Source organism: Acomys russatus, chromosome 27 (assembly GCF_903995435.1).
Source record: "Acomys russatus chromosome 27, mAcoRus1.1, whole genome shotgun sequence".
Classification (NCBI taxonomy): Eukaryota; Metazoa; Chordata; class Mammalia; order Rodentia; family Muridae; genus Acomys; species Acomys russatus.
In genome coordinates this window covers 7,305,560-7,328,445 of record NC_067163.1, presented here as the reverse complement: position 1 = coordinate 7,328,445, position 22,886 = coordinate 7,305,560, and the positions used below count along the sequence as shown (strand labels likewise).

At 46.6% G+C, this 22,886-nt stretch overlaps 1 protein-coding gene across 1 annotated transcript in view; it reads right to left on the bottom strand.

The window, feature by feature from the left end:
• Nucleotides 1-6,557: 6,557 nt before the first annotated feature.
• The window catches only part of Cul4a (cullin 4A), a 39,078-nt gene continuing 22,749 nt past the window's right edge, over nt 6,558-22,886 (bottom strand). The window contains exons 10-20 of the mRNA XM_051170041.1: nt 20,580-20,698; nt 19,736-19,928; nt 17,628-17,732; nt 17,361-17,471; nt 17,202-17,287; nt 16,676-16,783; nt 12,618-12,731; nt 10,437-10,542; nt 9,982-10,154; nt 8,514-8,666; nt 6,558-6,694 (exon numbers count right to left, since the gene is read on the bottom strand). Coding sequence (XP_051025998.1) covers nt 6,599-6,694; nt 8,514-8,666; nt 9,982-10,154; nt 10,437-10,542; nt 12,618-12,731; nt 16,676-16,783; nt 17,202-17,287; nt 17,361-17,471; nt 17,628-17,732; nt 19,736-19,928; nt 20,580-20,698 — 1,364 coding nt within the window. The 3' untranslated portion in view covers nt 6,558-6,598. The remainder of the gene's footprint in view (nt 6,695-8,513; nt 8,667-9,981; nt 10,155-10,436; nt 10,543-12,617; nt 12,732-16,675; nt 16,784-17,201; nt 17,288-17,360; nt 17,472-17,627; nt 17,733-19,735; nt 19,929-20,579; nt 20,699-22,886) is intronic.

Sequence of the window (22,886 nt, the reverse complement as noted above, 5' to 3'; positions counted from 1 at the left end):
AATGTCCTTTCTTCTCAGATAAGCCTTGCTCAAGTCCCAGTAGCGGAACGTACATCTCAGCAGCACTTGGTCCCACCGGCCTTTCTGAGACCTTAGAAAAGGGCGCTTTTCTGAGCCCAGTTTCCTCGTAACAATAAAATAGGTGGTGCAGGGCTACAAGCAGACATTCCAAATGCACAGAAGAGACCTAAGCCAGAAGGGGTGGAGAGGTATCTTTCAGATGACCTTTGACTTTAGTGTTCAAGAAAGAGCTAGAAGTGAGGTCCCCACTGGTTAGTGCATGGGGAGAAGTCCTAGGCAAAGCCCCAGGCTCTGGAGCAGGCGTGGATAGGTTGTTACATAGCTATCACATGGCTTATTATTACAGCCCTAGGTAGGAGCAGATAATAGACCCTTGGAACTCGCTGGCCAGGCAGCCTCGAGGACTTGGCGAGCTCCAAGTCAATGAGATCCTGACTCTTCCCTACTGCCCTCCAAAGAAAGTGGGCAGTGCTTAAAGAGCACCTCCTGAAGCCTTATGCAGGCCCAGAGGGCACATACCCAAAGCCAGGTGTCCCAGCAGCTAGCTGGCTGCCTCCTGCTCTAGAAAAGGCTTGGTTTTTTTTTGACAGATAAATATCTGTGATTGTGTGAAGTTTGGAATTCTGAGGACTTTACAGAGGATGTATGTCGAGGCCTGCTCTTTGACATAGCTGCGGTTATTTCTGTATCCAGCTTCCACTTTCTTTATAAAGTGAAATTAAGTTCAAAAATTTTAAACTTTTTATCTCTGCTTCTTAGAAGTAGTTATTCACAGCTGACACTAACATTCCCTGCCAGAGGGTCATGTTAACCTACACTAGACGGACTCAGTGATGCACTAATTCATGCTGTGATCTGCACACCTCACTGCCCTCTGGCTGTACTCTGGTTACACTTTTGTTATCTGCGCACCTGGCTACGCATTGGATATACTCAGAGAGACCCTAACCACCACCTCACTCACCTTACTTGGGACCTATCAGCTTAAAGGTTAACTGATAATACTTTGACTAGTTAGCCAAAAAATGTAATATTGCTTTGAACAGTTGGCCAAAATATGTTACTGCCCCCTACCCCGTCTTCTGTTGTTTTTCCTATAAAAGACTGCCCAAGTCTAGGACTGCCAAGGCTACACAGAGAAACCCTGTCTTGAAAAACAAAAAACAAAAACAAAAACTAAAAACAAGCCGAGGTCACAGGCTCCCAAGTTCTTCCAGCTGATCCCTGATCGATCAGCTTGGAAAAGGCAATCGAATGAACCATCGATATCTCACTGAAATTGGTGCTTGAGTGGTCCATGTGGAAATTCTTGTACTACATATAAATGTATATAATATATATTTATAATATACATATATAAATGCTAGAGCCCTGATGTGGGGGTTGTTATTTGTCTGTGTGCTGCTGCCGTTGTGCACAAAGAAACAAGAGGGAATTAGATCTCCTGACGGCAGAGATCAAACTCGCCCCAAGGAGCTCGATGCCACTAATCCGCAGGAAGTCATCTAACGTTGTCACTGACCCCTTCCCAGCCCCTGACTTTACTCAGGGGTCTCTTCCCACTCTACCCTTTTTTCTATCTAGTGTTAGGGGGTTGAAAGGGAAGAAGAAAAGAGGTGGAGAAGGGTGGAAGAAAGAAGAACCCACAAAGTAGTAAACACTGGCAGCTACAGCTAAGGGGTGGCAAAGCTGCCTTACCTGTTTTCTGTCCCTAAATGGGAAAACTGATCTTATTATAAGTTGCCCACTAACTTCCAGATGCACACCACAGCATTTCCGTACCCTCCTCCAATAAGCAATGTGTTTTTCTTACAGAAAAGCAAGAAAGTGTCATCTGATTTGGAGGAACTGGAAACCAACAAGAACTCAGAAACATAGACAGGGCACCATGTAGGTGACTTTCATCACATAGTATGTGGCACATTTAAGGACAGTGGAAATAGAATGGCAAATATGGGCAGATGTCAGAGGACGCTGGCCAGAGCATGTATTGTGAGAGTTTAGCACACCAAGCCTTTGCACTGGGCCTCTAGTGCCAGCCTCTCCCCTGCCCAGCTCTTCTCACTGACTCTCATGATGTCAGATGCTCCTGATAATCACTTTCCTCTCAACAGTTGAGCCTTTCCTGGCCTGTTCCACAGATTCTAGGGCCTCAGGTCTTGTTTCTTGCCAAGCACCCCACATGGAACCAGGTCCTTCTCTCAGAGGTGAAGCAACAGGGAACTGGGTTGGATGCCTGGACACAGCTCCTGACTTAGTGCTGCTCCACCCCACCATCTATAGCATAGGTAGACTGCCTGTCCCTCAAGTGATTGGGGTCCCGTCCATCCTGGTTCTGGAAATGGGATAGGGGCTTTCCCTTCAACCATTGCTGCCCTCGGCCCTTGCCACCCTCCGAGCCCCTGCCTTGGTTCGGCATGTATCAATGGATGTGAGCTTTCTCTCCACACTGTGGCCACCTTCGGACAGCTTGTTATTCATTGCCTTTCTCCTAGAAATTCCAACCCACATCACAGACACTTTGCTGTAACTACCCCTCCATCACGCGTGAGAGTGAGGCAGCCCAATCCATTCCCTCAGCTCTCTGATCTCACCTCTTGGATCTTGTCTCACCTGGGCAGCATGGTTGCCAGTGTCCTCCTACCCACCTCAGCCTGACTCCTCTCTCTGATGACCTGGATCTTCCACCACTGGCATCACCTTGGTATGAGCTTGAGTCAGCGTGATCTTTCTGCCTTCGTCTCTTGGGTGCAGAACTCACTCTCCCGGTGTGAGTGTTACCTCTGGGCTGTTTTCCTAACAGGCAGGGATTTGACATCCTTTAAACAGGTATGTTCAAATTTAAAAAATTAATGTGTATTTTGCCTGCATGTATGCATGTGTATCACTTGTGTCCCCAGACACCAGAAAAGACATTGGATCTTCTGCTTGTGAGCTGCTGGGAATGAATCGAGATCCTCTCCAAGTACAAGTGTCCGCAGCTACTGTCCTCCCTCCCCAGAACCCACTATTCTTATTTTTTTAGATCTGTTTTTTAAGTCCATCAATTAACAAAAAAACCCTACTGTGAAGCCGGGCTTGGTGGTGCAGACCTTTAATCCCAGCACTGGGGAGGAGGCAGAGGCAGGTGGATCGCTGTGAGTTCCAGGCCAGCCTGATCTACAAAGTGAGTCCAGGACAGCCAAGGCTACACAGAGAAACCCTGTCTTGAAAAACCAAAACCAAACCAAAACAACAACAAAAAACCCTAGTGTGTGCCCAGCTGCTTAGGATGTTCGTTAATTCCAGACGTAGCTGAGTTGACAAGCAAGGATAGCCATCACACAAACACAACACCCATACACATTTTTAGTTTTTTTGAGACAGGTTTCTCTGTGTAACAAGAGCCCTGCCTTTTCTGGACTCACTTTGTAGACCAGGCTGGCTTCAAACTCACAGAGATCTGATTGCCTCTCTGTCTCCAGAGTGCTAGGATTAGAGCCTGGCCCTATTCACATTTTTAGAGAAATTAAAAAAAATTTTTTTAACATTTATTTTGTGCTTATGGAGGTCTAAGGCCAGCCTGCTGGAGCTGGTTCTCTTCTTCCATCATGCAGATATCTGGGATTGAACTCACATCATCAGTTGCTGGCAGTGCTCTTACCTACTGAGTCATCTTGTTGGCACCTTATCTGTACCTTTTTTTTCTTTCTGGTTTTTTGAGACAGGGTTTCTCTGTGTTGCCTAGGCTGTCCTAGACTCTCTTGGTAGACCAGGCTAGCCTCGAACTCACAGTGAGCTGCCTACCTCTGCCTCCTGAGTGCTGGGATTAAAGGCATGTGCTGCCATGCCTGGCGCCTTATCTGTACCTTAGAAGTTTGAGACAATTCACATCTTTTTTCTTTTTTGAGGGCTGGACATAACCAGCAAACAAAGTACGCTGGGCAAGAGCTTTACCAGTGAGCTACACCCCCAGCCTTTTCCCCCTTTAATATTTTTGTTTGTTTGAGATAAGGTCATAGTCCTGGAACTCACTTTGTAGAGTAGGTGGCCTCAAACTCAGAGATCTGCCTGCCTCTGCCTCCCGAGGCCTGGCGGGGGGGGGGGGGGCGGAATTAAAGGTTTGTGCTACCACCACCTGGCTCCCCATTAAACCTCTCTCTCTCTCTTTTTTTTTTTTTTTAAATAAATTGGACAGGGTTTCTCTGTGTAGCCTTGGTTGTCCTGGACTTGCTTTGTAGACCAGGCTGTCCTTGAACTCAGAGACATGCCTGCCTCCGCCTCCCGGAGTGCTGGGATTGCAGGCGTGCGCCACCATATCTAGGCCCCTTAAGTAAGACAGGCTTATTAAGTGCTCTGGCTGACCCTTGAACTCACTGCAGCCCAAGCAGTCCTTGAACTTGGGATTCTTCTGCTTCAGTCTTCTGACTAACCGAGAGGGTGTGGCTGAAGAGTCCCATCTGAACCCTGCAGAGGACAGAGTGGTGCAACATCATTCATATATTCAGGAGTCTTCATAAAAATTGCTCATCGCCGGGCATGGTGGCGCATGCCTATAATCCTAGCACTCGGGAGGCAAAGGCAGGTGGATCACTGTGAGTTCGAGGCCAGCCTGGTCTACAAAGCGGGTCCAGGACAGCCAAGGCTACACAGAGAAACCCTGTCTCGAAAAACCAAAAAAGAATTGTTCATCACCCCTGTTCAGATCTAGCCAATGGACAGTGCATTCTCCACAGTTGTGTGGAGAGCGGGGACTGCCTCTGACATGAACTCTGGTGCCCCCTATTCGACCACTTTCCCTTGGTGGGGAGGCCCTGGTGGCACTGAGAGGAAGAGGAAGCAGGCTATGCAGAAGAGACCTGATAGGCTGTGGTTATATGGTGGGGAGGAGGTCCCCTTCTGTCACAGGCCTAGAGGAGGGGAACAGGGTAAAAGAGGGAGGGAGGAGGGAACAGGAAGATAGAAGTGAGGGGATAACACTCGAGATGTAATCTGAATAAGTTATTTTGGGTCATAACTTTTCATATATTTCTCTTAGGTTTTTTTAGGGAAAAAGTTTTTTGAAATGCAATTTCTAACTTTTTTTTTTTTTTTTGTCTAGGTGCCCTTTTTTCTCTACGCTGTTCTTCCACATTAATTTTTAACACTGCCACGACACTGACCAGTGCTGCTAAGTGAGAGTCGGTATCCCTGCTCCTCCCTGTCCTGAGGGGACGGTGCTGTTGTGCTCGTCCTGCTTTGTCTGATTTGCTGTGAAAGCTGTTGAGCATCGAGGAGGGATGTATCATCTGCATACTGAATGTTTTATTAAAGTAATTTAAAGGCCAATTAAACTAGTTTTATTCAAAGTAAGTCTACATTAAATTACAATATTAACAATCTGTAGACACAATGAACTTAAAATATAAGAAGTAGAAATAGAAATCTATTTGGTCTTTCAGAGACCACATCATAGAACTCGTAAATGAAAATTTACAAATATAGAAAGGATACTTAAAGAGTAAAGATTTAATATGGGGACACAAAAGATGTCATATTTTAAACATGCATGTTTCAAAAAGGGAGAATCCTTTAATAATTTAGCATAAAATCGAGTTATATAAACTTGGTATATTCCAGAAAATATTGCTTTAAACACTTATACATGATCAAAATTCCTTTGGTAGCTTTTAATCAAAATGAAACATGCTACTCTGTAAAATATAAAGTACTTTTAAATGTTGCAAAAATGTGTTATCATCACCATGCCAACACCACTATGGAGCCTTGCTCTCACTGCTCAATCTCACGTGTGAACACACAGTATATCACCAGGCACCAAAAAGTCCTTTGTCTTTTGACAAAAATAACTAAGCTCCATACAGCGCCAGAACAGGGATCCAAGACGGTCCCTGTGCAAGACTATAAAAACCAGGCCCAATTTTATTATGGTAATCACACAAACTGCAACTTCAACAGTCAAACAGCAGTCGCCCCAAAGCCAGGACTTCCACCCTCACCCAGCATGGGAACGAACAAGACGCCCCTCATGCCCCTAAACAAATGATGAGTAGCCCTCTGGGCGGGCTCTGTATTATGAGTGACAGACATGGTATCCTCTTGGCACATCAGGGACCTTACTTAGAAACCTGATTTACAGAAGCCAAAGTTTCAAACTTTCTGAAAATACACAGAACCAGAGGCCAGTGCTCAGGGTGCAGAGCTGAGTGCCCACCAGCCCAGGGCTCTGTTTCTGAGTCTTCATCTGGGGAGGGCGCAGCTTCTAGGGTATTTCCACTGTGTCCCACAATCACACACACAACAAACGAAGCCCGTGGCTTTCCGCAAGAGGAACAAGAGCTTGTGAAGGAACTTCTCAACTCAAAGTCAGGGAGTAACAGAAACAATTAAAGAAGTAGAAGAGGAAGTGGAGAGGAAAGGATATGTGTCATCTCAAAGTCCTTGTGCCCTGGGAAGGATGATCCAAGAACCATATCCTCTGCTTCAAATCCCAGTGTCCAGATTGGGGCAGCTGCAGGGACCTGGAAACAGCACAGCAGCCTCACACTTGCAGGCGCGCTCTAGCGCGTCTCACTGGGAGACGCAGGCTGCTGGCTCATCATGCTACGTAGTGGTACTGATTTGGACTGTCTTTGTCTCGCTCCATATAGTCTCTGTCTATAAGCGACTCAATCCTCTTTTTCAAATCTCCAGGCTAGAAAAGAGAAATCAAAACTTTTTAGGATAGGGCACTTAGAAATGCAGACTTAACATCCTACATGGCACGTGTAACAAAATATGCAACACTACAACAGACAGACTTACACACACATCACTGATGATTACAAAATGATCATGCTAGCATCATATTCTGAACAGTGACTATATTGGCTTTCTCCTCACATGAGCATGTAAGCAGGATAGACCCTATTACATGTAGCATGTAAGCAGGACAGACCCTACATGTAGCATGCTCACACATGTTTAGAAGGAAAATCTGGTTATGTTCTGGTGGGGCATTACTCTGCTGCTATTATTTAAAATGCTTGTTTTACACTTTTTCTTTTGGGTGTAAGAGTGTGGGCACATGCCATGGCGCCTGTGTGGAGGCCAGAGGACAACCTGTAGGACTTGGCTCTTCCCTACCACCATGTGGGTCTCAGTGATCAATCTCAACTGTCACATTTTGTGACTAGCACCTATCTACTGAGCCTTCTTATTGGCCCTGCTGAGATTCTGAGGTAGGGTTTTGCTCTATTTCCTAGGCTGACCTGGGTGGCCCAGGTTGGATTCAAACTTGCAGCAATCCTCCTGTCTCAGCCTCCCCATGGTAAAGATTATAGGTATGCACCATCTCTAGCCATCTTCATCCTATCCCTCCCATACTTACCAATATGCTCCATCTACATGGCATTAACCACAAGTTCTGAGTGTTCTGCTAAGGAACTGTAAAAGCATGCCTGTCTTTGTCATTATACAAACATCACTACAGAACCTTGTTCTCACTGTTTTAACTTGTCCTGTGTATATAATATAAAGCAGGTGACCAGCCACAACTATCCAGCTCCATCTTTGCTGTTTTCTTTTGTGAGACAGGGTCGATCTGTGTAACCGCGGCTGTCCTAGAACTTGCTATGTAGGCCAGGACGGACTCAAACTCACAGAGATCTACCTGCCTCTATCCCCAAGTGCTGGGATTAAAGACATGTGCCACCATGTGCAGTCAAATAATTCAGTTTCCGTGGACAACTAAAACCAGGGCCAAGTGGACGGCCTCAGAATTGCCTCTGTCCAAAAGGCAGGTGCCTCCCTTGTGTAGCAGCACGAAGTGAGCCATTCAGCATCTGGGAGCCTGGGCCTCTGCTGAGGGGGCATCAGTACTCTTGTACTCAGTGGCAGGCCATGCATTCTACAAGATATGGCTGAACATACAATTAGTATAGAAGCATGGGGCTAGAACTTTGCCCAATATACTCTACACTTCATTCCCAGGTCACTTCATCTGCAAAGGACAAATAGATGCTCTGACTTGAGGTAGAAAACCAACAAAAAGGATTGCATGGGCTATGTACCTATCATCCTAGAGGGCAGGGGCCAGGTACATCTACCCTGAGGTACTGACTAAACAGTCTGTCTCGGTGTGGTAAATCCTCCTGATAAGGGAGGACAAGTCAGGTATGAAGCCGGGGACTTCCAGTTGCTGAAGGTTGCAGGTCCTGAGAGTCTAATTTCTTTTGAGCTGACAATGCATTTTATGGCGTATTTGTGTAATGTGCCACCACCTCATCCTTTACTTCACGCTCTGCAGAACCTCAGGGCTCAGTTCTAGAACAACAGAGGGACAAGCCTGAGGTAGACTTACATCTCCAAAGTAGGGAACACTATGTAGTTTGTGAATGCTGAATCCAGCAGTTATCAGCACCACTGCCACAGGTACCTGGGAGTTACTACCACCATAGGGCCCTCGCCGTCACACAGGCCATACTAGGACACCTAGACTCCAACACTAACACCCAGCTGCACTGACTACTTACCTTTACTGGAAATTTCAGCTGATTGTACAATTCAGAAACTAGAAGATTATGACCAAGAGTCTTTCTCATTTTCATTATTCTGACGATAGCAGCATCGATCTGGTACTGTCTATCCTGGAATACTCTCTCTGTGGTGCTGACTTGTTCTTCAACCTGGACACAAAGAAGAAAGAGTGGACAGGTGCTTCGTGTTGCTTCCTACTGACACACTTGGTTTGAAGCTGACCGAGGCCGGCTTTGGATGACTTCTGCTTTGTTCCATGTTAATTTGTTCCACAAAAGCTCATAACTCTTCACAAACGACCACCCCTAAAAGTAGTTTTCTTATAAGAATGCTTATATCAAAGGCTCCTGGCAGCAGAGGACGGATGTGACCCGCCATGTGGACACTGGGAACCAAACCCAAGTCCTCTGAAAGAGCAACATTCTGAACCATGGAGGCCTCACTCTAGTTCCTCATACTGTATTATTGAGCAATTGGAGGATATTTTCTGTCCAGCAAACTGAAAGCCTCAGGATGAGTGACACAATGAGGGGTAATCTATGACATCACTCGGGGTAACTAAAGTTCTTCACTTTGTAAGACCCCCCCGCCCCGCCAATACACCGCCATAGTCGAGGCATTTCTTTCTTTCTTTCTTTTAAAGATTTATTTATTATACAGTATTCTTCCTGCATGAATGCCTGCAGGCCAGAAGAGAGCGTCAGATCTCACTATAGATGGTTGTGAGCCACCATGTGGTTGCTAGGAATTGAACTCAGGCCCTTCAGAAGAACGGAAAGTGCTCTTTAGCCTCTGAGCCATCTCTCCAGCCCCCAGTCGAGGCATTTCTAAGAAGGAGGGGGCTATGAGAACCCACTGTGGGTGTCAGCTTCAGGCCACCAGGGCTGACACCTGTGGTCTTCAGTTTGTCTAGATTTGGAAAACTGAGCCTGCTCCCTGTGGAATTGCTTAGGTACCGTAGGAGACCTCTTCCTTCCATGTCCAAGTTTGGAACAGTTTTTTGTTTTTTTTTTCCAAGACAAAGTTTCACAATATGGTCTTTGTCTTCGACTCACTCTATAGACCAGGCTGGCCTCGAACTCACAGCAATCCGCCTGCCTCTGACTCCGAAGTGCTGGGATTAAAGGTGTGCGCCACCAAGCCCAGCTGAGTTTGGAACAATTGAACTATGCCAGGCAAAGAAGAGGGGCAGGCACTAGTTCTGGAAATTCCATGTGCTTTTTTTGTGCTAGCATTCAATATAGGAAAGTATGATTTCTCATATGGGCATGACTGTTAAACAGATTTCTTGATTTTACTTCTACTGATAACATGAAAGTAACAAAAGATACATAAAGGACACTACTCCGAGACTCTATATTTGCACTAGATTTAGACATAAGCTCGACCTCTAATGGCATTACTGGAAATGCTAAAGACTCCTTGGTGAGATCACATGAATAAAAAGAGGAAGCTAGCACTTACGGTTTCCTTCATCTGAATTTGATTGATCTTTATTCTGAACAACTTGTGTCTGAAGTCTCCATTGAAAATGAACTTATCTCCATCTTCTACCTCCTTTCCTTTGGGACTTTTAATCAGAACCCGTGCTTTACCACAGGCAAGAGACTGCAGTGTTCTTCTCAACTCACTGTCCTCTGTGGAAGGCAAAGGAGGCAAGAATGGTCACAAAACACGAGAGACCAGCAGTGACAGAAACCACGGGTGTGACAGCAGAGTCTACACCTTCTGTTAATTTCTTTCCCCTATTGCGGCAGATGGAATCCAGGGTCCTGTGCATGCCACTGAGCTACACCTTTAATCCAAGCAACTTGGAGGCAGAAGTAGGTGGATCTCTGTGAGCTCCAGGATAGCCAATGTGACATGACTTCCAAAACAAACAGACAGGCAAACCCCAAAGTCTTAAGGAGTCTTCTTACCTATGCCAGTGGCCATTTTTATTTCCTCAAAGCTGAATCCATCCCCCTCATTGAACATGAGCAGCACCAGCGTCTGGAAGAGGGATACCTGGAACTCCTTCTTCCCCTTTAAGAAAATGGAGCCATCACAGAAGCTGAGCTTGGACACTTCGCAAGTCACAACATGCTGCTTTGTATGTACTGTTTTCTGGGGGGATTCAGAACTGACTAACAGCCACCAAGTAAGAAGAAATTATGTTACTGATCATAAGAGAATGAAATAATTACTGGGTATTATACTTGTCTTGAGCTGGACATGACAACATATGCTTATAAGCCAGCAGTGAAAGGCTGAGGCAGGGGATCCTGAGCATTACTTTCCAGGCATCAGACCCATTTATTTGTCTGTTGCTGTTACTGTTTTTAAGACAATGTCTTGCTATATAACACCCGGGTGGCCTTGAGCTTTCTCTCCTCATGTCTCTGCCTCTGGCTGCTGGGCTCATGAACAACCACCATTACACATGGCTTTCTGAGGCTCTGGGTGGGTGGCAATGGGAACCCCAGAGGCTCAGGCGGAGCACGGGGAGTTTGGGTGACGCATGGAAGGCCTCAGAATGCTCTTTAACACCTTGTTCAAAACAGGAGTAAAAGCTCAGTATGTACCTCTGCTCAGCTGCTCTGTGGGGCAGATTCTGCCTTAGGATATCCCATGTCCCTTTTTCTTTTTTTCTGGTTTTTCGAAACAGGGTTTCTCTGTGTAGCCATGGCTGTCCTGGACTTACTTTGTAGACTAGGCTGCCCTTGGACTCATAGCAATCCACCTGCCTCTGCCTCCCTGAGTGCTAGGATTACAGGTGTGTGCCACTGTGTCCTGCAGCATAGGTGATTTGTATACTAAAGTTAGATTTGAACATGAAAGCTTTTTCCCATGCATTGCCTGGTGACATGTGTCTTTCATATGTGTGTGTAGCCCATGCCTGCTCCTTCTATGACTGCTGCTAACAGCTCTGCAGGGAACATTCTTACCCACTGATTGTGAAAATGTCTTAGTAACGGCTCCCAACTCTAACTGAAGTGACTTCAGAGGAGCGTGTACGGAAGTCTTGAAAGATTCCTTTCCAGGCTTCCTGGCACATGACAAAACTTGTTTATTGGCTTAGCAGTTTACAACAGGAGGAAGATAAAACAGCTAACAGAGAGGGAGGGAGGGAAGGGAGGAAGCAGCTGGAGAAGGCTCAGCAATGGCCCTTGCTGCTCTCATGGGGGACAAGCACCTGCAGCAGGTGGCTCACAGCTGGCTGTAGTTAGTTTCAGGATGTTGACCTGCTTCCTGACTCTTTCAGCGTGTGGGTGTGTACGTACACACACACACACACACACACACACACACACACACACACACACACACACACACACACACACACACACACACACACACACACACACACACCTGGCACATGCACTTGCAGACATGGAAAGTGGTTACTTCCTAGAACTGAAACTAAGGCAGTAAAAGGTTTTGGTCTGCGTGGTCAAACTTCCACATGCCACTATCCATGATATTGCACAGCTCAACTCTGCCTGCAGCTACACCTGCAGTCCCTCTCCAGGATCCACTAACATCTTAGCCCATAGCCACACCTAACTATGTTTTCTTTTTCTTTCTTTCTTCCTTTTTAAAAAGATTTATGAGATAGATGTGAGGACATCCTATTAGGACTCTAGGTGAGAGAAATATGGGAGAATTGCGAACCAGAAGGATCCAGAGGGTCCTAGAAACCTATAAGAAGAACATCATGATGGGCAGATCTGGGCGTAGGTGTTCTGCTCAAACTATGGCACCAGCCAAGGACAATACGTGCAGTAAACATCAAACCCCTACCCAGATCCAGCCAGTGGACAGGATGTTCTCCACAGCTGAGTGGAGAGCGGGGACTGACTTAATATTTATACAATATTCTGCTCATATGTATACCTGCAGGCTAGAAGAGGGCACCAGATCTCATTATAGATAGGACTAAAGGCGTGTGCCACCACGCCTGGCTATCCCTTGCTGTTTTTATTGACCAAGAAAAGCTACTGCTGAATCATACTGAAAAATCTTGCCTTTCATTGTTATGGAAATTTAACAACAATCTGAAAATTCTCCTAACGCCCTGCCAAAAAGGAAGAAGCAGGAGCACAGGACAGAGAGCTGACCTCTTTAAACCCTGCCTTCAACACCGCGTGGCCCAGGGTGGCCTGCCACTGCAGCTTCCGGCCACTGTGCTTGCCCAGGTAGAATGTCTTGAAAACTTCCTGAAGTCTCACCATCTGCCAAAACAAGAGACACATAGGAGACACTGAGCACATACATCCTGACGACAACAGCTCTGTTTTTTTCCTATATATCTATTTATTTATTATGGCAAAGCCATTTATCTATTTATTTGGTTGATGAGGTTTTTTTTGTTTTGTTTTTTTGTTTTGTTTTTTTGAGACAGAGTTTCCATCTGTTGCCTTGGCCGTCCTGGAACTCTGTAGACAGGCTGGCCTCAAACTCAAGAGAGATCCAGAGATTAAAGGTGTGCACCACTACCGACCGGCCCCTGGCAGAACGTACAGGCTGCAGAGCTCCGCTGAAAATGCAGCTCCAGGCCGACAGTTGTTCTCTACACGCTCTTTACATGCTACCTGTGGCGATGTTCACGGGCTCAGATCTCATAGTTCCCTATGGTGACATCTTGCTTTGGTCTATTTTGGTGCTTGACACTCAGGCCCCACCCACTCCTGCTACTCACTGCCATCAGCATATGTGGCCATCCTGGGTCAAATGGTGCCCATGCCCAGTGCATGTCCGTTCCCTCTGTCACACACTGTCATAGTTTGTACCGACATGGCTGGAGGGGCTCGGTTGCTGGCTGCCAGTGATGGGCTTTGTAAAGCAACTGAACCATGAGGCCCTGACGTCATCATGAGTTGAGCTGTCAGAGGCTGGGCCTGTGTGGAGGAAGCAGGCCACAGGGGATATGCCTTTGAATGTATCGCCTGTCCCTGTCTTCTCTTGGGCCCATGAGATGAGCAGCTTTGATCCTAACAGCTTATGTTGCTGTGATGTTCTTGTCTCAAAGCAGTGGGTCCAGGTGACCTTGGGCTGTAATCTCCTGGTAAGTTCTTTCTCTCAAGTATTGTCACAGCGACAAAAAGCTGACCAGCAGGACAGTCACGGACGCGTGCAGAGAACGGACTAAAGGGCTTCAAAGGCACCAAGGCTGTGAGCTTGGCTTAGTGGCTGCCTTTCCTGAACCCCTCTCTACTTGATGGCCTATCACAGGCAGCCTTTTGACCATGGCCTTCCAGCCTCTGTAATTAACTTATGCAGATTCAGGAATTCTGTTGCAGCAACAACAGAAAACAAACTAAGAGATACTTTCAAGAAAGTATAAAGATATCTCACAGAGAGAATATATTTGCACATCACTTCTCTGCTAAGAGTCCAGCATCCAGAACATGTGAAGAACACAACACAAGACACCTCAAAAATGGACTTGAACAGATAGTGCGCCAAAGCTCCCAAGTGTCCGGCACACATGAAAAGATGCCTTGCATCATCATCAGGCAGACATCACCTCTCACCCACTGAGGCAGTGTAAGCTGCCCACACTGCTCAGCTCCATTAAAAGCAGAACCCATCTATCCAGAAGTGAGCACAGGCATTCACACCATCTTCACGAACACATTGTTCATGACAGTCCAAATGCAGAAGGAGCTTGAAGGCCCATCCTTCAGTGAGCAGCTGAGCAGACTGTGACAGAGCTGGAAGAGGAGCAAAGCACTAGCATACACTGTACCATGAGGAGTCCTGGAGCAGCAGCAATGCCAGCACATATGTGCACAGGAGCCCGCAATCATGGGCCAGCAAAGGCAAAAAGTCATACAGAAAGCAGAGTGGCTGCAGCCCAAGGGGACAAGATGAGGGAGGCCACCCAAGGGTATAGAGCTTTCATCTCTTTACTGCACCACCATAACAAGGAAAATTCTACATGAAGGTGTATTTTGTCACAGTTGAAAAATACAGTATCAGGTAAGGCTCCAAGATCATCTGCTAGAAAACAAAAATGTCTTCAAAGACAACGAAGATATGGTCCAAGGAGGCAGATGAAAGATCTGGGATGGTGTAGGCACCAAAGTAAGTAAATAAGAACCCAGGAGTTCAGTGAGAGACCTAAAAACAAGTATATATTAAATGGAGACTAGAGACTTTCTCCTTAGAGCAGAATGTCAGCTTCTAAACAGAGGGACTTGACAACCAACTCCACTCATCACAGTGAAGCCAGTTCAAATAAGGGTCATCATGCAGGGGACAGATGAGCAGTCTACACCACCCTGAACAACTCTCTGCAAGGTCACTATTTACAGAGAGAACACTAACAGCAGGTAAAAAAAAAAAAAAAAAAAAAAAAGGACCCAACATCACAAGACACCTCAACAACATCTGCAGAACACTGATCCAGAGGCTGAGATGTGGCTCTGACTGTGCAGGGCTAGTGGGGTACCATAATACTGTGAGTCAGTGTTCGTTGCTGTGACAAATAATTGAGAAAAACAACTAGAAAGGAAGCATTCATTCTGGGTCAGTTTCAGGCCATAGTTTGGAGGCATCATCACTATTAGGGCTGTGGCAAGGCAGAAAGGCCCCGGAGAAGGGTGTGGCAGAGCAGTGCTGCGTCCTTCCTAGTGTCCAGGAAGCAGCAAGCAGTGATCAAAAGCAGCAGTGCCAGGGTCTATTTGCCTTCTCCAACTACACACCACTCTCCTCCACAATTCCATGACCTTCTTATAGTCGTGACATATGAACCCATCAGCCAATTCAAACAAGTCTGAAACTCTTGATATACTCCTCTCTAGAAATGTCCTCACAGACACACGCAGAGGCGTGCTTTGCTAACCTATGTCAGTGCCCATCCAATCGTGCTGACCACTCAAGACTGACCATGGTAGCTACTACAGGTACACTTGAGGCAGCTGGCAAAGCTTGGATGAAGGACTCATATTAGTGAGCATTTCCTGATCAGAGGTGCTTGGGAGCAATTCTGGAAGGACTGCACTGAGGCAGTGAGCCTGCTGAACAGGAAAGAGATGCCATCCACACAGCCAGTGCTAAGCAGGCGTTCCAGGAACCATCCTGTACACTTTCATAAGTTTGGACATTTCAGAACAAGTCAACACCCTGTAGTGTCCTGAGAGGCCTACTGGACAGGAGAAATGAATCTCAGGACCAAGCATGGCTCCCGGGGCAGAGGCAACATGGACGCTGTCTGGAAGAGGTTCTGCTGAGGCACAAACATGCCTGACAACAAAATGAACACGACTCCAGTAGTCAAGGCTATGTATGGCACATGGCAGGTGCAGGCAGATCTCAGGCAGTGGGAACACCTGGTCAGGTCTAGTTTAGTTCTGTGAGGAGGAATATGGAAGCATGGGGCACCACATCCAGCCAAGGGGAAAGCAAACATGCTAGCTGCATGCTGAGCTACACAGCTGTCTCTGTGGTGTGAGGACACTTAGGGCAGAGATGGAGACAAACAGAGAACATCACAGAGACCAGTGGGGTCCAAACAATGAAACTGAGAACACAGTCTTGGATCTGAAAAGTTTCCACCAGAGACCTTCAAGGCCCAGCCTGACCCAGTTTCTGAGTTTGTCTGCTGGAAAGGCCCTCACCCCTGTGCTGAGGACAGAGTCACTGGGCCAGGTGGTCTGCCCTGCCCCTCCTCTCGGAACCACTGACCACGTGGCCTGTGGGTTTTAGTCTCTCGGCTCCACTGACCGCGTGGCCTGTGGGTTTTAGTCTCTCGGCTCCACTGACCGCGTGGCCTGTGGGTTTAGCCTCGTCACTGACCGCGTGCTGTGGGTTTAGTCTCTCGGCTCCACTGACCGTGTGGCCTGTGGAACCCACAGCTCCATGCCCCACTTCAGGTTCTCCACACACTTCAGATCATAGTCAGTGCAAAAGTCCTGACACCACCATGACCAAGGCGCTGACATCAACCTGTGATACAAATGAAGATCATCCAGGTAAGCTGTCACAAGCGTCCTTGCTGATGGAGAGCAAAAAGACATGGCCGATGGGGAAGGTGCCTCTATGACCGAAGAGGCCATTTTCAAACACTACCTTCAAGGGATGAGCAAACATGAGAGAATGACTTGAAAATCTCTCTCCCACAACACTAAGGTAACAAACAGGCCTGGCCTAAGTGGGCTTGCTGACCACTCACCTCTGGAGGGAGGTGCACTTCCATGGGCGTGTAGGTCGGCCAGTAGCCCATGGTCAGGATGTTCACTGTGAGGTCAATGGGGCCTGGTGCACTTTGGTTCTGCATATGCTAAAAACAAAGACATCAAAGACAAAGTAAGTAGACAAATACTTAATGCACCAAAGAAGAAATGGTACGTACATGTATATAATTTAATGTATAATACATGTAATTTTCTTTTTTTTTTTTTTTTTGGAAACAAGGGCTCTCTATGTATCCCTGGCCATCCTGGAACTTGCTATGTATAAACCAGGCTGGCTTTAAACTAAGAGATCTGCCTGCCTCTGCCTCCCAAACGCTGGGATTAAAGGTGTGCACCTCTGAGTCCAGCTTGGAAACTGCGATTTTTAGAACAGTTTCACATGTGCTTCAGGCTTTGGAACATTGTGTTCCAATGTCACTGGAATGGTTTTCTTTACTCAGTGTGTGCTACAAATGTAACAGATTGTTAGACCCACTGCACCAGTTTTACTGAAGAACAACTCACTTGCTTGAAGTGAACCATGATGTCTTTGGAAAGCTCCATGTCCTTGAACATGCCCTCCAGCTTGCTGGTAAACGCAGCTCCACACTCTGCGTACGTGAAGGAAGGGTGAGAAAGAGCTGGCATGGCGCCCGCCCGGGGAGCGGCCCGCCCTGAGCTCACCGTGCTTCAGCTTCGACAGCATGGACTTCTCTGCATCCACGGACGCGCTCTTCCCCACCAGCAGCCTTTTTGCTAAGTCTTTCTTATAAAATGCTTCAAAGACATCTTTACCTGTGCAAACAGGAAGAGCAAGACCTGAGACAGCTGGTATACACGCAGCACTCCACTGCCCAGAAGCTCCTTGGCACTACTTCCAGGTCAGGGGAGCGCCTTTTCCTGGGTGCAGGTCTGCACGCTCATCTGGCCACTTCGCACCCCCTTTCTCACCATGGATGAAACGAAACAGAATCATGATCTTGTCCAGGATCCTCTCCAGCTCTTCGTCTGTTGCTTCTTTGTTGCCTGCTCGTAACTTGGAATCCACGTGCTTAGCTGAAAGAGCAAGAATTCCAGTGAGAAAATGGTTGTGGGGTCAAAGCAGTAGAGATACTGCTGGAGGTCAGACCCCCAGAATTAGAGGTATAGATGGTTGTGATCTGCCATGTGGGTCCTGGGAATGGAATCCAGGTCTATTGGAAGAGCAGAGGTGCTCTAACCACTGAGGCATCTCTCCAGACCCTGAGTTTTTAAAAAGCAGGCATGCATTTCTTTTCTAACCTTAGATTTCATACATGGGTTTTAGGACACAGTGCCACAGGTACCACAATGCACCCTTTTCCAATCTGCTGTAAAAAAAAACTCAGCTGGCTTTCTCAGAGACTTCTCCTGAGGTCTCAGGTGCCAAGGCTATGGTGTGCACTCAGGGGTAAGGACATTCCAACTGGGATGTCCTGCTTCTAAGGAGCCAAAGTCTTCTTGGTGGTGGTGTACATGATGGACCGGACTGCCAGGCATACTCTCATGACAGAGCCCAGGGCTTCTGGAAGCCCAAGTCCCTGGGTTGTTAGTTCTCCATAGAAACACAGAAGTCTGGTTAAACAGCCACTGGGTTGCTCTGGCTTTTTATTAGTTCTATTCTTTTTTTAAAAAATGATGTATGTAGTCAGGTGTGGTGGAGCACGCCTTTAATCCCAGCACTCGGGAGGCACAGGCAGGCAGATCTTTGTAAGTTCGAAGCCAGCCTGATCTACAAAGTGATGCCAGGACAGCCAAGGCTACACTGAGAAACCCGGTCTTGAAAAACCAAACCAAAACACAAAAAGATGTATGTACACGTACACACACACACACACACACACACACACACACACACACACACACACACACACGCACGCATAGTGTGTGTGGTATATACATGTACTTGCTTGTGCAGGTGTACAGAGGCCAGGGTGGGTCTTGGGGCATTTCCTAAACCACTTCTCTACCGCATTTTTTTTTTTTTTTTTTTTTTTTTTTTTTTTTTTTTTGAGGCATGGCCTGAACCTGAAGCCCAATGATTTGGGTAGTCCAGCAGGCTGCAAGCTTCTGAGATCTGTCTTTATGCCCCTAGCACTGGGGAACAGAGTCCACCATTGCCGGTTTTACATGAGTGCTGGGGATTTGAACTCAGGTCTTCATGCTTGTATAGCTAGTATTTTACTCAGGAGTTTTCTTCCTAGCCCCCTTTTAGTTTGTCTTCTTTTCTTATTGTGGAATATTATGGCCATGCACGCAGATGAGAGCTGCTCTGTGCTGTCACACCACACTTCCCTAGGGTCACTCTGCCCTTCTCCTATGAAGCCAGTGAGACTTTACTAACTAGTGGGGATAATGGGCTCCACGGATCATCCTGGTGATATTTAATAACCACAGAGCATCAACAGAACAAAGTCCTCATGAACACAGCTGGCTCGGGCTGCAGCTCAGGACAGGGATGGCCATGACCATCGAGGCAGGTCTAGAGCTCTGTCAACCCAGCTCATCAAGCCCCCCCGTGTCTGAGACCTGCGGCTTCAGGCGTACTCTCCTAAGGCCTCAACCCGATCGGGAAAAATATGTGAAGTTTTTGGTTTTTTGAGAAAGAATTTCATTATGTAGGCTCTGCCTCCTAAGTGCTAGGATCAAAGTGGTGTGCAGCACCACATCCAGCCTTCATTTTACTTTTTTTGAGACAAGGTCTTATCATATATGGTCTGGAACCTCCTATGTAGGTTACATAGCCTACATCTGTGAAACTCACAGAGATCCACCAGTCCTCTGCCCACAGAGGACTCAGGTTAGAGGCATGTGCCCACACCTGGCATTCTTTTCCTGTATTTAAAAAGCACTTAAGAGGCCAGCATGGTGGCTGAATGAGAGAGGTGCCTGCTGCCAAGCTGAGTTCAGTCCCCATGACCTACATGGTGCAAGGACTCCTGAGTGCCCTGCGACTTGCACTTGAGTAGGAACACACATGGACAATGTAAAGTACATTGTTTAAATGTAAATCAGGAAAAGCATCTGGGTTGTTTTGCTACCAATGAGCTCTGCCGGCTTGTTTGGTCTCTTGTTGATGAACGTCTCGAAGGACTCCTTCATCAGGTTGATGAAGCGCTCGTTCCGCTGGAAGCACACCTCCACCACATGGTCCACCTTGTCCTTAAAGTCCAGCAGGTCTTGGACCATGTCTTTGTCTTTCTCAGGATTAATGACAATGGTTGTCCCAAAGGTCTATAGAAACAAGAAACAACCAAGTCAGCAACCGGTTTCAGAAGCTAAAGAATCTCGTGCTCCCTCACAGCATGGTGGTGGGCATGGTTTTCCCCACTTGATACTGGCAGTGCCCTCTTTATAAGTGGCCATAACTGTGGATATCTTTAGTATTCCCTTGGGCAGGTGGCGCCTGGAGGATGCTGAGTGGTGCTGTACTGGAAAGTGAGGGGCACAATGCCTGGAACAGAGAGGTAGACTGAGGCAGTAAATCTTAACTTGGGCTTAGAAACACAGCAGTAGACAGACAAAACTGCTATACCAATAAAGCGTGTAGCAGGTCACAGTGAGCAGAGTCACGCATGATAAGCAGATAAACCAGTGGCTGCTGCTGGACCGAGGTGCTTATCGGTTCAGCGAGCAGAACCTGCCCGATAAGTAAACACACTACGGATTGCTGCCAAAAAGCATGGCTGTGGAACTGAGAGAGCATTCACATGAATGGGTGCGAAGCTGTTATCACTACACTGCAGGCGTCCACCTGGACAGTGGCCATCACTGCTGGTTTCATCTTAGAAAACATCCATTAGGTGATCTGGAAAATGGGAGAGCAGATGACCCCTCACAAGGGTTCCCTTCCCTCTGTAGGGTGCATCGAGGTGCCGCCTGTACCTTGATGTACTCGCTCCAGTGCTGCAGCAGAGCATGCTGCCCTCCTTTCACCCGGCTGAAGAGCTGGTACATTTGTGTGAGGTCAGGCACCCTGTTCTCATCCAGCAGGTGGTCGAGCCCTAGTAGCATGCAGCAGGAAGGCAGCACTCATGAGTGAGAACACACACTTGCGACTTGCAGCATACACCAGCTACAGTGCTCACTGTCTGATTAAATGCCTGAGATGGCTCATATGGGTGAATTTCATTTTTTTGAGTATTAATTCTGGGAATGTATTATTTACCTTCTCATTTCACTAAAGCTCTTATATTTTACAAAAATAATGAATCAAAAATATTTAGACAAGTATTTGCCCTGAGAAATTAATAATGCAAATTATTTGAGGTTTTTGTTTATTTGTTGTTGTTTTGGTTTTTTGGAGACAGGGTTTCCCTGTGTAGCCCTGGCTATCCTGGAAATCTCTTTGTAGATCAGTCTTGTCCTTGAACTCACAGAGATCCACCTGCCTCTGCTTCCCAAGTGCGGGGATTAATGGTGTGCGCCACCACAGCCAGTGAGGTTTTTTCCCCCCACTATTAGTCAGAAAAAATATTTGTTGAAAGATTGTTTCAGAGTGGTGGCACACGCCTGTAACCCCAGCACCTGGAGAGGCAGAGGCAGGTGGATCTTTATGAGTTTGAGGCCAGCCTGGTCTACAAAGTGAGTCCAGGACAGCCAAGGGTAACACAGAGAAACTCTGTCTCGAAAACCAAAAAACAAAACAAACAAACAAAAAACAAAAACAACAACAACAACAACAACAACAAAAAACAAACCTCAAAACAAAAAAATCACAACACAATTTTGAGTGCATCTGTTTTTAGGTAGGTAGATAGAGTGTTGAGTGAAAGTATGCACTTCGGTAGGCTTTTGTGTGGTGTCACTGAGAAACCCTGTAGCCAGATTTTTTACTACTTTGTGGGTTTCTTTTTCTCTCTTTCACCCTTCTCCACTCTTTCAATCCCCTAGCACTAGATAGGAGAGAAGAGAGGATAGAGGGGAAAGAGGGCAAAGCTATCGTTAGACACTTCCTGCTGACCAGGGGCGTCTGAGTTCACTGGAGCAAGTTTGATCTTCTCAGACAAAATGTCTAATTTCTTCTTCTTATTTCTTTGCACATGACTACTTGACAAACCACAACCAGCCACCAAGCACCCAGCCCGTGGGCAATCTAGCCTCTCAGGGGCCTAGCATTTCTATATCCACTGAAAAATTCCCAGAATTCCAAATACAGAAACTATCTGCAGCTGGCAAAACCACGCCCCTGCTAGAACACGTGGTAAATCATAGTCAGCTGCGGCAAAGCAGCCGCCCGCATATCCCCACACATGGGATTAAAACAAAAACATATTCCCGTAATATTTCTGTGTTTTAAAGAAACCAAAACTCTCACTAAAAAACCCATCCATCTAGATTGCAGCCACAGACTACGGTGCCGGGGCAGCAGCAGCCATGTGAGCCTTGGTCTTTCTGCATGCAGAGCAGAACGACCTCAGAGGGACTGCTCTACATGGACAGCCTGTGGCAGCAGAGGCCTGGCACACTCTTCTTCTGGGTTTACTTGGCTCCTGTATGGAAGTCTCACATGGGTCTCACAGAGAGCAGCATTACTCTCTGGGCAGATTCTGGGCAGAGGAGAATCTACCAGATGTTGGCAGGAATGGTGCTCCCTCAAAAGGAAACCTTCAGACATTCAAAGATCAAGAGAGGAGCTGTAGTTTCCTATCACAACTAAATGACTTTAAATGGTGACACAGAACAATAAAGTTATAACAAGTTACACTGGTATCTAAGTGTTTAAAAAAGTGGCCTGTGTTCATTGTAATTTCTAGAGATGTAACTCACAGTGAAGGGGTGAAAAACAAAACAAAACAAAAAAAAAACCAAAACAATAAAAAAAAAGCAATGAAGATTGTGCTAAATGTGTCAACATTAAAGCCAAAAACTACAGACCATAAAAAGTACGGTGGGAGGGGCTGAAGAGATGCTCAGTGGTTAAGGTCACTGGCCGCTCTTCCAGAGGACCCAGGTTCAATTCCCTGCACTCACATGGCAGTTCACACCTGCCTGTAACTACATTTCCAGGGGATCTGATAACCTTTCATCAATGCACATAAAAAAATAAAATTAAATAAATTTTTTAAAAGTGGGGTGAGAGATGAAAATACTATGCTTTATGGCTTTAATATTATGTGCAAAGAGGTATAATACCCTCTAAAGACAGCCTTTAAGAAAGATATATTTATAAACCCTGAGTTGCAACTGAGT